At 43.7% G+C, this 14,608-nt stretch overlaps 1 protein-coding gene across 1 annotated transcript in view; it reads right to left on the bottom strand.

Annotated features, from left to right (window-relative positions):
* Nucleotides 1–14,608, bottom strand: part of TRRAP (transformation/transcription domain associated protein) — a 112,617-nt gene that overhangs the window by 32,936 nt on the left and 65,073 nt on the right. Inside the window, exons 42-53 of the mRNA XM_081091181.1 lie at nt 14,412–14,570; nt 14,185–14,319; nt 12,813–12,923; nt 10,844–10,990; nt 9,387–9,600; nt 8,741–8,866; nt 8,014–8,160; nt 6,609–6,808; nt 5,480–5,601; nt 4,953–5,166; nt 1,721–1,900; nt 888–1,034 (exon numbers count right to left, since the gene is read on the bottom strand). Coding sequence (XP_080947307.1) covers nt 888–1,034; nt 1,721–1,900; nt 4,953–5,166; nt 5,480–5,601; nt 6,609–6,808; nt 8,014–8,160; nt 8,741–8,866; nt 9,387–9,600; nt 10,844–10,990; nt 12,813–12,923; nt 14,185–14,319; nt 14,412–14,570 — 1,902 coding nt within the window. The remainder of the gene's footprint in view (nt 1–887; nt 1,035–1,720; nt 1,901–4,952; nt 5,167–5,479; nt 5,602–6,608; nt 6,809–8,013; nt 8,161–8,740; nt 8,867–9,386; nt 9,601–10,843; nt 10,991–12,812; nt 12,924–14,184; nt 14,320–14,411; nt 14,571–14,608) is intronic.

Genomic DNA, 14,608 nt, shown 5'->3' with positions numbered 1-14,608 from the left:
TCTGCAACTGACAGCAGCCAAGAGATGAAAAAGTGACTGGAGCCCTAGTTGGTTTGGCTCAGTGGATAGAGCGTTGGCCTGCGGACTAAAGGGTCGCAGGTTCGATTCTGGCCAAGGGCATATGCCTGGGTTGCGGGCTTGATCCCCAGTAGAACATGCAGGAGGCAGCCTATCAATGATTCTCTCTCATCATTGATGTTTCTATCTCTCTCTATCTCTCTCCCTTCCTCTCTAAAATCAATAAAAGTTTTTTAAAAAAAAAAGTGACCAAAAAAAAGTGACTGGAATGACGAAACCATGAAAGGGCCTGGAGTGGGAATTCAAGGGCCCAAAAGCTATCAAATCCAGAGATGGGTTGATTTTGTCCACAGCTTTGTTGTTTTTTGAAAATCTGAATTAGCTGCCAACATTTCCTCTAAAATAGCCAGGCTTCTAGCCTGCGTGAAGCCCATGGGGCACACCTATCTCCTGATATGACCAGAAACATCTCTGTTTCTTTGTAACACTCATCAAAAGTAACTCAATATATGGAGCCATATGTGATTCACCACATATTCTCATTTTTTTCTTTTTTATTGCACGTGAAATATAATCCAGCAATGTCTCATCATACATATTTAGTAAACAATTTTACCATTTCTTTCAAGGGACAGTAATGGGGAGTTAACCTCTTTTTATTTTTTCCCATAGGACAATGTAAGTCCTTTCACGAATCTTTCCATAAAACATCCACTTTAGAGTCTCACAGAACAATAATGGTTCCCATTGAGAAAGGAAAGAGAAACTTGTAAAGGAAAGTATTACATGGCTGTGGAATAATACTGATTTAGGATTCAAAATATGAAGGGGGGAGACCCACAACTATTCTTCCAAACCTACACACAGACCTTCACTTCTCGGAGAGTATCAAGAAATTTGTCATGTCTGTTGGTTAACATATGCAGCTGGTTTCCAATGTCCTTTTCAGAAAGTTCTTTGGTTTTGGGTGTGCTGGTCTGATCTCCAGGAGCCAGTTCAATATCTATCTCAACATCCTAAGAAACAAAAACAAACACAAATAAGCAATACGAAAGAGTCAAATAATTAAAATCCAACAAATATAACTCGTATAAACTTCATTACATTTTTGGCAAGTAAAATTTTAGTTCATTTTCGGAAGTTTACAATTATTAAAATAATCTTGAATTCTAAAATAAACAACATACAGATTAACTTGATCAAACCTATTTCCTTCTCTTTCTCTCTCTTTTTCTTTTAGATGATACCATTTTGCATTCATATTTGGATTATGGAAAGCAAAATAAAGTTCCAACAGTAAGAATAATAAAGATTAGGAGCACTGGCTGGGCAGCTCAGTTGGTTAGAGCATTGTCCCAATACACCAAGGTTGTAGGTTCAATCCCAGGTCAGGGCACATGTAAGAATCAACCAATGAATGCCTCAATAAGTGGAACAACAAATCAATGTTTCTCTCTTTTTCTCTCCCCCTCCCTCCTCCCACTCCCTCTTAAAAAAAAAAAAAAATCAATGGAAAAAATATCCTCAGGTGAGGATTAGCAAAAAAATAATTTTTTAAACTTGAATCTAGGTATCACATTTAGAGCTTTTAAAGTAAACAGGTTTCAATTCATTGCTCCTGCCCTAAAGAAGTATAACCCTGATGTAAAGGTGGAGAAATGGGCCTTCTGCTGTGAAAAGCACCACGCAATCCAGACATTACCTCCTCTTTGGACTCGCTGTTCTCTCGCTCCCGAGGCTCCTGCTTGACATGTGTGACCATGGCAAAGGCTGCTCGATCATGGCTATCGGCCAGGTTGATGACATTGGTGATGGACGGGAGCATAGCTCCTTGGCAGCTGGTACCAATGGGAGTGCTCTTCTCACACACGGCCAAGAGAAGCTAGAGGGTTTGAGAACAGAAGTAAACCTTGCACTGGGGGCTTGTGGGACCCTAGTCACTCTCTAATCATTTTGACAAGCATGCCCATTCTGACGGCTCCAGACCCGTGACTCTGCTCTGCACATCTCCCCAGCCTAGACACAAAGTCTAACCTCGCTGCACGTTCCTCACTCAGGAACTTCGGACTCTTGTCTAAGAGCAAGCTCAGCTCAGCATCTTTCTCCCATCCCAGACGAGCGTCCTCGCCTAGACTAGTAAGACAGGTTCCTTTGCTTCAGCCACCTAATTTTTTCTTTTCTCTCATCACGCATGCCACATCACCAAGTCCTGCCAATGTCACCTCCTGCCTGGACATAACTCCCTAAATCATCTTGACATACTCTTCTCAAATGCATCTTCTTCCACACAGCTGACCCCCCAATGGCTTCCACAGTCCTCAGGGAACAGTCCAAGTTCTTTATAGCGAGGCTCACAAGAACTTTCGTAATGTAACACTCCCCACCTGCATGTAACACTTCCGTGCCTACTCCCCACAACCCCAATATGCTTCAGCACCCAGCCTTGGCTCATGCCACCTCCCCCCTGACCCCCCCAGCATTCTCTTGGCAAATATTTACTGAGCACCCACTAAGGTCTGTGTGAGGCCCTGGAGGTTCGTTTGTCAACTTCACAGACATGGCATCCCCTACCCTCGTGAAGCTAAAGTGTCAGAGGGAGGGACAAGACCAACATCAACACATAAAGAAACGCATACTTTTGACAGCAGCCAAGGAACAGGAGACTGATAGAGAAAAGGGTGCCCACTTCAGCTTGGTGTCAAAAATGTGGCACATTTGAGAACACAGAAGGCCGAGTGAGGGAGAAAAGAACAGCATAGGACTGGAGAGAGTGACAGGGGTCTGGTCACTCAGGGGCTAGCAAGACCATATCCTACAGGCTGGATTTTGTGCCAAATACAATGGCAAGGAGCAACACAATCGACTTTGTTCTTTAAGAATGATTTTGTAACAATAAAACTGTGGTGGGTGGGAGGGAAGGTTGGTGAACACTAAGAACACAGTACCCATCATCCTTATAAGCGATGATGGTGGCTGCAAGAAGCAGGAAGGAGATGGAAGAGAAGCGAGTGATCCTAAATTGGCAACACATGGTGATAGACTAGATACACAGGATGGAGAGAAGGAAGGGAGGATTCCTGGCTTGTGCCCTACAGCCTGCTTTGTCCTCTATCAATTCCTGTGTACTTGTCTCAGGAAATGTCTTCCATCTCTGTATCTGTAGTACCTGACCAGGGCCTGGCACCTAATAATAGCCATCAATAGATCTCTTGAAGAAATGATGAATATGTCAGGGAACTTTGTCCATTCTGTTGCCATGAGCAAAACTCCAAATATATGCTATATTCAGCATTAAGAAAACATAAATTCAGCACAAACTGAAACATGTCAGTTAATATGCTCTCACTGAAACCCAGTGCCACAGTTTCCTTCTTTTCCCTCAAAGAGAATTCCACAACCTTCTGTCCCATTAAAAAAAAAGTAATTCGGGCCCTAACCGGTTTGGCTCAGTGGCTAGAGCGTCGGCCTGCGGACTGAAAGGTTCCAGGTTCGATTCCGGTCAAGGGCATATACCTTGGTTGCAGGCACATCCCCAGTGGGGGGTGTGCAGGAGGCAGCTGATCAATGTTTCTCTCTCATCGATGTTTCCAACTCTCTATCCCTCTCCCTTCCTCTCTGTAAAAAATCAATAAAATATATTTTTTTAAAAAAAGTAATTTGGTAACTTTCTAGTTTCATTCATGCTGGGGAAGAATCTAGAATTGACTGCATCATAGCAAGTGCTACAGGAAACCTAGATTTCCTGGTTCAGTTCATTGGTTATTAATAAGCAAAAGAATAAAGAACAGCCCATTAAAATCACAAGGGGCCTGGCCGGGTCGCTCAGTTTGTTAGAGCATTGTTCTAATACAATATGGTTGGGGGTTCAATCCCTGGGCAGGGCACATACAAAAATCACTAATGAATGCCTGGCCCGCTGGTGTGGCTCAATCTATGAACCAGGAGGAGTTCATGGGTTTGATTCGCGGTCGTGGCATGTGCCTGGACTGCAGGCTCGATCCACAGTGGGGGGCTTGCAGGAAGCGGCAGATCAGTGATTCTCCCCATCATTAGTGTATCTCCCCCTCCCCCTTTCTCTCTGAAATCAATAACAATATATTGGGGGGGAGGGGGGGATTAACCAATGAATGCATAAATAATAAACAACAGGTAGCTATCTTCCCCCCAAACCCCCCTTCACTTTTCTCTCTCTCTAAAAGCAATAAATAATTTCTAAAAAAAAAACAAAAAACAGGAAGTCTCACTATAATCCTATTAGAAATAGCCAAGCCCAGGCCAGTGTGACTCAATTAGCTGGACATCATCCCATGCACAGAAAGACTGCTGGTTCAATTCCTGGCTAGGGCACATGCCCAGGTTTTGGGCTCAATCCCAAGTAGAGGGCATGCAAGAGGCAGCTGATCAATGTTTCACTCTCTTATCGATGTTCCTCTCTCCCTCTCCCTTCTTCTCTCTCTAAAAGTCAATAAATCTTTTTTTTAAAGAAAATCCAAAAATATCTGACTTTCCATCCAATAAAAGGTCTATCAGACTATTTTACACAGGCCTTTATCCCCAGTACTCCGACTCCCCCACACAGGGATCAGAGCCCATGGCCTGGCCTGGAGGTCCCACCTTCCTGTTTTAAGAATTAGGAGAGCTGATAGTTATAGACATTCAATCTTCTAGGGCATATAGACAGAATTTACAACTTTTATATTTGAGGGGAAATGAATCTGTAGCTACAAACTAAGGAATATTATTCAACTTTCTAATTAAAGCACTTAAAATCACCCCAAAAGAGCTTTGGATAAAAGCTTGACTTTCAGTCTTTTTTTCTTCCTATTAGAGATTAAAAGTGGTTGAATAGGGGAGATTTGTATTCATCTTGGTGTATGTGAACACTTCCTGGCTTCAGTGCCCCAGCCACAGAGAGTGAGCTGAGGTTTTCCTACCTCGATGCACTGCTTAATCCAAAAGTGGTTCCCCATGGCTTCCCAATTCTGGGAGCAGGTCACATAAAGCAGACGCTCGTAAACCCGACGTTTCATAGAGTTGTCAAAAACCTCGAAAAACTTCGCCCTGATGAGTGGCTGGGCACAACGCAGCCCAGAGAGAAAGGCAGGCTCGAGTTTTGCAGTCAGCTCACTGCCAGACAGTGCCTCATCCCTGTAATCGAAAGAATAATACTAAGCTGAAAGGGCTATACCCAAAGGTGAATGCCTCAAGCCATAAGCAAACAAGTGGGTACCAATTTCCCAAAATGCCTTTATGTAAAACAAGAGTATGCTACAAATCATCATAGACTGATGCAGTATTGTTGCAAAATGTTCAGTAATGATGCAAAATATGTTACATGATTTAGAATTTAAATGAATATATCTTGGGTGTAACAAAAAAATTAAAATATCATGTAATGTTGCTTAGTCAGAGAACACACTATAGATTGATACACAAAATATTTGATAATTGCTGTAATTACCTGTAGACATAGTTAACAAGGTCTAAGAACTGTGCGTTTAACTCAAGGTCTTCTGGAAAACGCTTTTCTATGTAGGTCATCATTTTCACAAGCAAAATGGACTTCTCCCGGAGAGTAGGTGTCTGTATGAATTTTTTAAAACAAAAGGTCAATTACTTCTATCTAAGAGAAAACATGCCCAGAAGTACTTCAGCCACCTGCTCTACCACTTTTTAAGCTCCTACAATTTTGTCAAGTAATTTAAGACAGTCATTTCTAAACAAACAAAAACTTATGCTTGAAATCAAGATGAGTGCCAATATAATTTTCCTAGGAACTAGCAATTAAATTGTAAAACTAATCAGAAGTTTAGAAGCATCCTATATAATAAAAGCCTAATATGCTAAGTGTCTGGTCATCCATTCAACCAATCGAAGTGCAATATGCTAATGATGTGCTAGGTCGCTCCACCACTTGCTATGATGTGCACTGACCACCAGGGGGAAGACAGTCGACCGGTGGACCAGTCACTATGATGCGCATTGACCACCAGGGGGCAGATGCTCCAACAGGCAGGTTAGCTTGCTCCTGGGGTCTTGCTGATGGTGACTGAGTGAGATGAGCCAGATGAGCCGGACACGCCCTGGAGCCCTCCCTCGGTCCCTCCCTGGCTGGCCAACCTCCCTCGTCCCTTCCCAGCCCCAATTGTGCACTGGTGAGGTCCCTCAGCCTGGCCTGCGCCCTCTCGCAATCTGGGACCACTCGGGGATGTCAGAGAGCAGGTTTTGGCCCGATCCCACAGGCCAGACCAAGGCACCAGGCCTCTAGTCTTATTATATTAACTAATAATCCCTCATTTTTTTTCTTCACTTGCCTTCATCATCATACAAAGACTAACAAGTAAGGTTCATTTAACATTTTAACAAGTAAAACCACATTAAGATAAGTGGTTTTGTCTCAAGTTCCTATTTAAAATCTGTTCAGCACAGTGAGAAAAACCATCTTTTAAAAAAGATACTGTGAATGCAAATACAGGAGGAAAAAGTTTTGCCTGATTTAAACTTCCAGAAGAGCTGAGAAAGTGAGGCCTGAATTTTCTTTTACATATAAAGGTCACCTAGCCAACTTGCAACCCCTCTTCCCAGCTCACCTGATTGGCTGCCATTGGGGAATTATTTTTAACCCACTCTTCCACAATTTTAACCACAGCCCGGAGGATTTTGGCATCAAGTGATTTTTCAATGAGGGAGGTCAGGATGGCCTGAATAAAGTTCTTCCTCATCTCCAAGCTCATCACAGCCAGGCGTGTTTTCACCAGCTCCAGACTCAGCATCACCAGCTCACTAGTTCCTGCTCATGTGGAGAAAGAACACAGCTCAACAATTTCTACAAGCATGCATCAACAGGCAACCACTCTGCACTACATGGCACATTAATTCTGCCCATTTTTCCCAAAATATTTTCTCCAGTCTCATCACTTTCTTGCTATTACACCACCACCTTGCAAGGGTGGCCCTGTAATAAGCTCCCCATGAGGAAAAAATGGTGGAGCGGTTGGAACCACTGCAGGTAACCCTGGGGTATAGCCAAGTCCCAAAGTCACATCCATAGCACTTGTGTTCCAAGCTGCATTGAGCAGCTGTGCCAACCAGCCCCCCGCCAAACATATCACCCAGATTTTTGGAGCCCACTCCTCAAATCTAGAACCTACAATCTAATTTGTCACCAGGTCTAACAACTCAAGCAATCTCTGCTTTTCAGCAAAATGTTTAGATAACTCTCATTCAGTGGTGCATGTTCCACATAAATGACCAATCATTTAAAAATTTCTTCAGCCCTAGCCGGTTTAGCTCAGTGAATAGAACATCGGCCTGTGGACTGAAGAGTCCCGGGTTCGATTCCAGTCAAGGGCACATGCCCAGGTTGCAGGCTCAATCCCTAGTCCTGGTTAGGGCTTGTGTGGGAGGCAACCAATCGAGGTTTCTCTCACATATATATTTCTCCATCTCTCTCCTGCCCTTCCACTCTCTCTAAAAGTCAACAGAAAAATATCCTGGGGTGCGGTTTAAAAAAAAAAAAGATAAAAATTCCTTCACTCTCACAATCACAAATTTTAAAAGCAATTCATTTTAAAAAGAAGTCTCATTTTGATTTTAAATGAACCACTTAGAAACTCTTTGTTAAGAGCAACTAATAATAAATTGCTCATGAACAGCAGGCATTAGTGTTCACTTTAAAATTCAGTCACAGTCCGGTCAGTGTGGCTCAGTGGTTGAGTACTGACCCATGAACCAAGAGTTCACCAACTCGACTCTAGGTTAAGGCACATGCCCAGGTTGCAGGCTCGATCCCCAGTGGGGGAGCATGCAGGAAGCAGTCAATCAATGTTTCTTTTTCATCCATGTTTCTATCTCTCTATCCCTCTCCGCCCCCCTCCTTCTCTCTAAAAATCAATGAATACATTGAAAGAAAAGAAAGAAAGAAACATAAAATTCACTGACAGAGCCAGCACTGTTTAGTCTGAGGAAAACTTGGGACCAAGTCAAGTGTGTCACCTGAGGTTGCCTCTGTGCTGCCGGAGGCTGCCTGCGGATTGAGGTGCTCTCGGACCATCTTCTGCAGGGAGCGCATGAAGACCGAGATCAGCCTGTCTATGTAGCTCGGGTTGTTGCTGCAGGCAGACTTGAGGATCATAAGGGTCCCTAAAAGGTAGAAATTCAGTGGGTTTTTTTAGAAAAGTTTTTAAAAGTAATTGTCAAAAAACAGAGTGAGTATTTATACATTTGACTTCTGGGTGTCTGGAAGCCAACATTACCCAGCTGCCCTAATCCAAAAAACCAACCTTCTTTTCACCTGGGGTAGCCAGAGCCTCACCAAGAAGTTGGGAAGGCGTTCTTGGCTTGTGAGTGGCTGACAGGTGACCATATCGTGAAAGGCAGTGATTCTACATACGTGTACACCATTTTTAGCAGCATCTCTACGCTTGGTGTAAAATGGGGCCAGGAGTATCCATGCAACCTGGGGCGATTCCCCTCGCAACCAAATCTGCATCTCATGATGAGGCGGAAGAAACAAGGAAGTGCTGGTGTTGGTTGTGGGTGGTTCACCTCAAAGACCAATGGGGACCATGGCCTGGTAAGCGCCAAGCCACGCACCGACACCCTCGAGGACCCCCGGAGGGCCTGAGCCTTTCCCTTCTAAGGAAAGCTTGTCCAGGGAGCACGAACAGAACAATGCCAAACTGAACCAGTGCTGGGAAAACCACGCCTGGCACTTACTCACCGAAGAGCTGGGAGGGATTCGCGTTGGTGGCCTTCTCATAGTTGGTGAGTCCTTCATAGATGACCTTGCCTACGGCCGCATAGAGGCATTCCAGCTCTTCGTACTTGGAGGCCACACTGGACGTGCCTGAAACAGAAGCCAGAACCTGGGCTCTGTGGTTTGGGTTCTTAGGCCTGTCCAGGCCCTGGGACGTTAACGTCCCTCACTCTTAGGCTGAGCTTTAGTTATTTTGGCACCTGTGGCAACTTCTCTCCCACTGGTGCTCACCTCTGGGCAGGGTTCCTACTTTACAAAGCTGACAACCTTTTATCTCACCTCAACTCACTCTAAATATGCTTAACAGTATTTATTTTGTCAATTGTTCACCGTTTGACAAAATATTTTCATCTAACTTCCCTTTAATAACTTACAGAATCAGCAATGCTCAGCTGATGAAGGACTGCATTTCCAAAGCAGACAAAAAATAGGATGCAGTGACTACTGCTGTTAAGTTCTCATGTCAATTTTTTTTTTTAAAGTTGAAAATACAAAGAAAAGTGACATAATAAAATGTTCCATATAGTAACTGGAGGATGAGCCCTCTCCAATAACAAGCTTTGTGACCACCCATCCACTCCGAAAGGCACCAGTGGGAAAGGTGACATACTTGGCTCTGTTGGGAAAATGCTCATTAGGCGTGAGAGAAGGCTGTGGACTGCTCGTAAGACTTTGGTGTTTCCACACGTCATACAGGCAGCGATTCCGCGCTGCAGGGGTTTGAAGCTACTGAGGATGGCTGGAGACTGGAGAACAGTGAGCAAGAAACTCAGCACTTCCAAGCCCGTGCAAATATTTCCATAGTTAACTTGATTAGGCTGCTCCTGGAAGGGAGAACACAGGTCGCACACGGATGAAATACTCTAGTGCAGTAAGTTATATAGTCAACCAAAACCTAAAAATTACTAAAGAATGAACACATGATATGTATAAAAACATGTGACCACCATATTTTATTAATACAGTAGGATTTTGTTTCTTTTAATCAATTTGCTTTAAGTATTTAGTTAAGACTGTTTCAAAAGCTCATGAAAAACATTCAATATTAAATGTTAAAATTTTGAAAATCACTAAAATCTGGTCTAAAAAGGCAGTTATTGCAATGTATTTTGCTTGTCTCCTTCTACCTTTTGTTAAAATGCAAATATTCTTCCAAAAGGAAATATCTTTGAAACTCTATCATGAAATCAACCTAAGAGATGATGCCAGAATTAAAAACAAAAATAAAAATAAAAAACAATAAAACAGAAAACAGAGTCCATGGTTTGCTTCGTGAAACTTCTGTCTCTGTGGTTTATGCCTGTATGTATATGCACAGGGCTGTGAGTAAAAGCTCCCTGGCTGTGCGAGAGGTGCAAGTCACTGTGAGCACAGCGCCTTGTGCTATGAAACGGCTAGCCTGTGTACCGGCAGCGGCTGTCCATTTATGACTGAGCGTGATTGATTCAACTGTGACTGTATGTGATAGGAAAGAAACTCTACCTTATTACTCCAGCAGGAAGAGTTCCTTCCTTGCCCGGCAACTTAGCCAACAAGAATCAATCACCACCCTAAACTCTCGATCTCCTCCATCCCAACAGACTTTTGTTCAAAATAATCCCTCTCATTTTCCTCTAGAACAGTGGTTCTCAACCTGTGGGTTGCGACCCCTTTGGGGGTCCAACTACCCTTCCACAGGGGTAGCCTAAGACCATCAGAAAACGCATATATAATTACATATTGTTTTTGTGATTAATCACTATGCTTTATGTTCAATTTGTAACAATGAAATTGGGGGTCACCACAACATGAGGAACTGTATTAAAGGGTCGCGGCATTAGGAAGGTTGAGAACCACTGCTCTAGGAAGTCAAGTTCCTCTCCTTTGCTTGCTGGACTTGCCCTATGGTTTTTGCTACAGCTTGCAATTCCTCTGCTATTCTCTGGTAAAACAACTATTTTATTTTTAAGGTCAACAGCAGCCAGAAGACAAAGTGGAAGAGGCTACAAGTGGACAGAGGAATGGAAGATTCAGATTTTGGTGGCCCAGCCCCAAGCCCAGGCAATAGCAACAGACCCCCACACTTACCACACTCATCAGCAGCTTGTCGAACCACTGCAGTTTGAGCTCAGACTTGGACCACATGTCTGGTCGCAAGGCAGTTTTCAAGAGGGTCACACATCGGCGAGAAAGCACCTCCCCAGGAGACCCGGCAGTGTTGGTGTTGTCATTAACCTGGAAATTCATTCATTCAAGCCCACAGTTCACTGCATACATGTTTAGTCATTCCTGTGACACTGCTTCTTGCTCATGCCCCATGCCCTTGCATCCCAGCTGTCTACCTCACAGCCCCCTCCTCTCCTACCTGACTCAATTCAGCCCTCTCGGCTGCAGGGACCCTGCCTCTCCGTTACATTGGGTCAGTAGTGATTTGCAACCATTTGTGTGATTGACTGATTAGTGTCAAGAGGCTCCCTGAGGGCAAGGATCCATGTTCCTCCCTTCTGGATCACCTAAGCCAGTGATGGCGAACCTATGACACGCCTGTCAGAGGTGACACATGAACTCATTTTTTTTGGTTGATTTTTCTGTTAAATGGCATTTAAATATATAAAATAAATATCAAAAATATAAATCTTTGTTTTACTATGGTTGCAAATATCAAAAAATTTCTATATGTGACACAGCACCAGAGTTAAGTTAGGGTTTTTCAAAATGCTGACACGCCGAGCTCAAAAGGTTCACCATCACTGACCTAAGCTGTGCCCAGCACACTGCAACAGGCAAGAAAGTAGTGATTGAATAGTTCAGTACATCAATTTTCAACTGGTGTACCACAAGAATTTTTAAAAATGTTTTTATTCATTTCAGAGAGAGGAAGAGAGAGGGAGAGAGAGAGATAGAAACATCAATGAGGAGAGAGAATCATCTATCGGCTACCTCCTCTACCTCCGCTGCTGGGGATCAAGTCCGGAAACTAGACATGTGCCTTGACGGGGAATCGAACCATGACCTCCTGATTCATGGGTGGACACTCAACCACTGAACCACACCATCCAGGCAAGAATCTTTAAAACATGCAATATCTGACTACTTAGTAAGGAGCACTGAACTGTTTTCCATTAGACTGTCAAATAAAAATATGACAACAGCCAACACAGCAACAGCCGTCCGGTATGACCAAATCAAAATTATACCTAATTTGTCAGATTGGCAAAAAAATATATTTGTTGGTGTGCCACAGAATTTCAATGATTAGTTTATGTGTGCCATGATATGAAAAAGGTTGAAAATCGCTGGTTTAGTAGGTTCCTTTCAGTACTTGGAAAGCCTCAATACTCAATAGTATTGCAATTTCGTTTAGTAGTTATAAAAATGTAAGATTGCCAAATTTTAAAAAACGCAGGAAAATTTCATTTGCAATGTTTGTTTGAAATATAAAAATGAAGTTTCAGAAATAGATCCCCTAAAACTCCATGAAAACCGGTATTGATATGAGTGGTAAATAAATGCTTGCATTTATTTTTTTTATATTTTATCTATTGACTTGAGGGATGAAGCATCAGAAGCTGCTTCTTGTATACGTCCTGACTGGAGTCTGAACCCTCAGCCATGGAGTATCGGGAGGATGCTCTAATCACCTGAGCATCCAGGGTGTAAAAGCATTTAAGTTACTAATGTTGTGTTGGACTATCCCAACACCTTTATGAGCTATGTAACTTGAAAGTTAAAATAATTTGCCCAAGATCATTGAACTACTACCATGTTTCACTAATACCATGATTCCATTAATTATTAGACATACCATTATATTATCACTGCTAAAAGAAAAAATATTTCTTAAATATCATATAAATTATAAGACAAGGCAGACTTCAGAATTATCAGCATGTCATGAAATCTGGTATGAAAGTGTCAGACTACCTGTCAGACTTTGGTTCATCTATTTCTTTTCTTTCCTTTTTTTTTTTCTAAACTGTCACAGATAACATTCTATAGTTGACCAAGTAGACTTTATTCTGAAAAATCCTTAATATAAGACATTCAGTACCCGCACCTGACACGCCACTCGGATGAGGAAGTTCACCACGGTGTCCGTGTGCTGTTTATCAATTGGCTTGGCAAGAAGGGAGTCCGCTCCAGGCAGCGACTGGCTCCTCCCGAACACCTACAAGGACAGGAAGAGCCTCTCAACAATGCATTCCAGGGGACAGCACTGGCCTGTGCAGCCCAATAACAGGGAACAGATGCCATTATGGGTAGAGGGACACTAGGGGCAGGACAACTAATAAACAAAGTAGCCACAAAGAAAGCAATGGGTCATTTGCAAGACTGGAAGGGAGCGTGGTCCAGGAAGTGAAAGGATGCTATCGAGGTACCTTTCCAACTGAGAAAAAGCCAGCCATGAGAAGATAGAACTGAGCCAGCGAGAGGTAATGGAGCCAGTGCACACGTCCTAGTGAGCACAGAACTGGCGTTTCTGAGGTGAGGAAAGGCCTGCGTGGCTGCAGCAGCATGAGCAAGTGCAGGGCATAAAGGCCATCAGAAGGGCAGGTCACGCAGGCACTGAAAGCCAGCGTCAAGGGAAAGGATTAGTGAGGGAAAAGATAGTCTGCTTTTTTTAAGTGTTTACATGAAATGACTATAATAGTCCCAAGAAGTCACGAAGACGTAGAGGTGTCATGTACCCTTCATCCAGCTTTTCCTAGCTAGGATTTTGGAAAGAGTGTTTTTTGGTACTCTGCTCTGTTAAAAGTGTCATGAAGAGAAATAAAAGTGGAAGGTCTGAGAGGAACTGGGAGGCAGTTTCAGTAATCCCAGTGAGAAGGGACCAGGCGTCTGCTTGCACCACCATGGTGGATACAGAATTGAGCAAAGGGTGAGGTATTCATGGCTGGGCTGCCAGGACTTGCTCCTGACCAGATGTGTGGAGAGAAGGAAATGGACAGATGGCAGATAGTTCCAGGTTTCTAATTTGAGTACAGGGTGAATGCAGGGCCACATGCTCCGGAGAAACAGAGGGAGTGGGAAGTAGAGTTTGCACCCACGGGCTCTTGGTACCCAGCTGCCCTCCAAACAAAACAGGACATGCTATCTTTTCAAAAACTCAATGCACCATGGGTGCATGTCCTCAATCAATTTTCTTGCCCCAAAGAGTTTCTCTTGATGCCTTTCTGCAAGTAATTAACTATGATCATCAGCACTCTAGTGATACTAAGTGGCACAAAGAAAACTGCATCTGGTAACTGGGAAACGCCGTGAGTCGGTAGCATGTCACTGGGTTTCTCTCTGTTGGGTGCAGCCTTTCTCTCTGGCACGGTGCTGAGCACTTAGCCCACGCTCAGAGTCCGTGAGTAAGTGACCACACTCCCACAAGGAAGCACAGAACCTATAACAGGAAGCACACGCCATGTGTGCAAGGATCTTACTGCGCTGATTGCTCCTGTGGCCGTCCTAAAGCGTTTCACTTCCTGGGCAGAATCCACTGACAGGCCTCTTTTAATGGAAGATGACACAGAGTTGACTCCTTCTCCACTGGAATTTGGATCCATATCTGAATCCGGCTTAAGAAACACACACATTGGACTTTACTAATTTCTGCAGAGAAGCGTAAGGAATACAATCAAGGATGACACAAGAGGGCTAACATCTCTACCTGCTGGTCCTTGATCCTCTGCAGCTCCCACTTGATGACAACCTCCGACAGGTCCACAGCCAGCCTTCTCTGCTCAATGGTGACGCTGGGTGTGAAGCCCAACCTCTGCATGGCACTGACCATGTGCTGTACCAAGTGGTGCCGCACGGGGTAGTACACCTGTGAGCACAGGGCTTGTGTCACACCGGGGACGTTGT

The sequence above is a fragment of the Myotis nattereri genome (genome assembly GCF_964212035.1).
Source record: "Myotis nattereri genome assembly, chromosome: 5".
In the NCBI taxonomy this organism is placed as follows: domain Eukaryota; kingdom Metazoa; phylum Chordata; class Mammalia; order Chiroptera; family Vespertilionidae; genus Myotis; species Myotis nattereri.
Note: the sequence above shows the minus strand (reverse complement) of the source record. Positions and strands in the feature narration are given on the sequence as shown.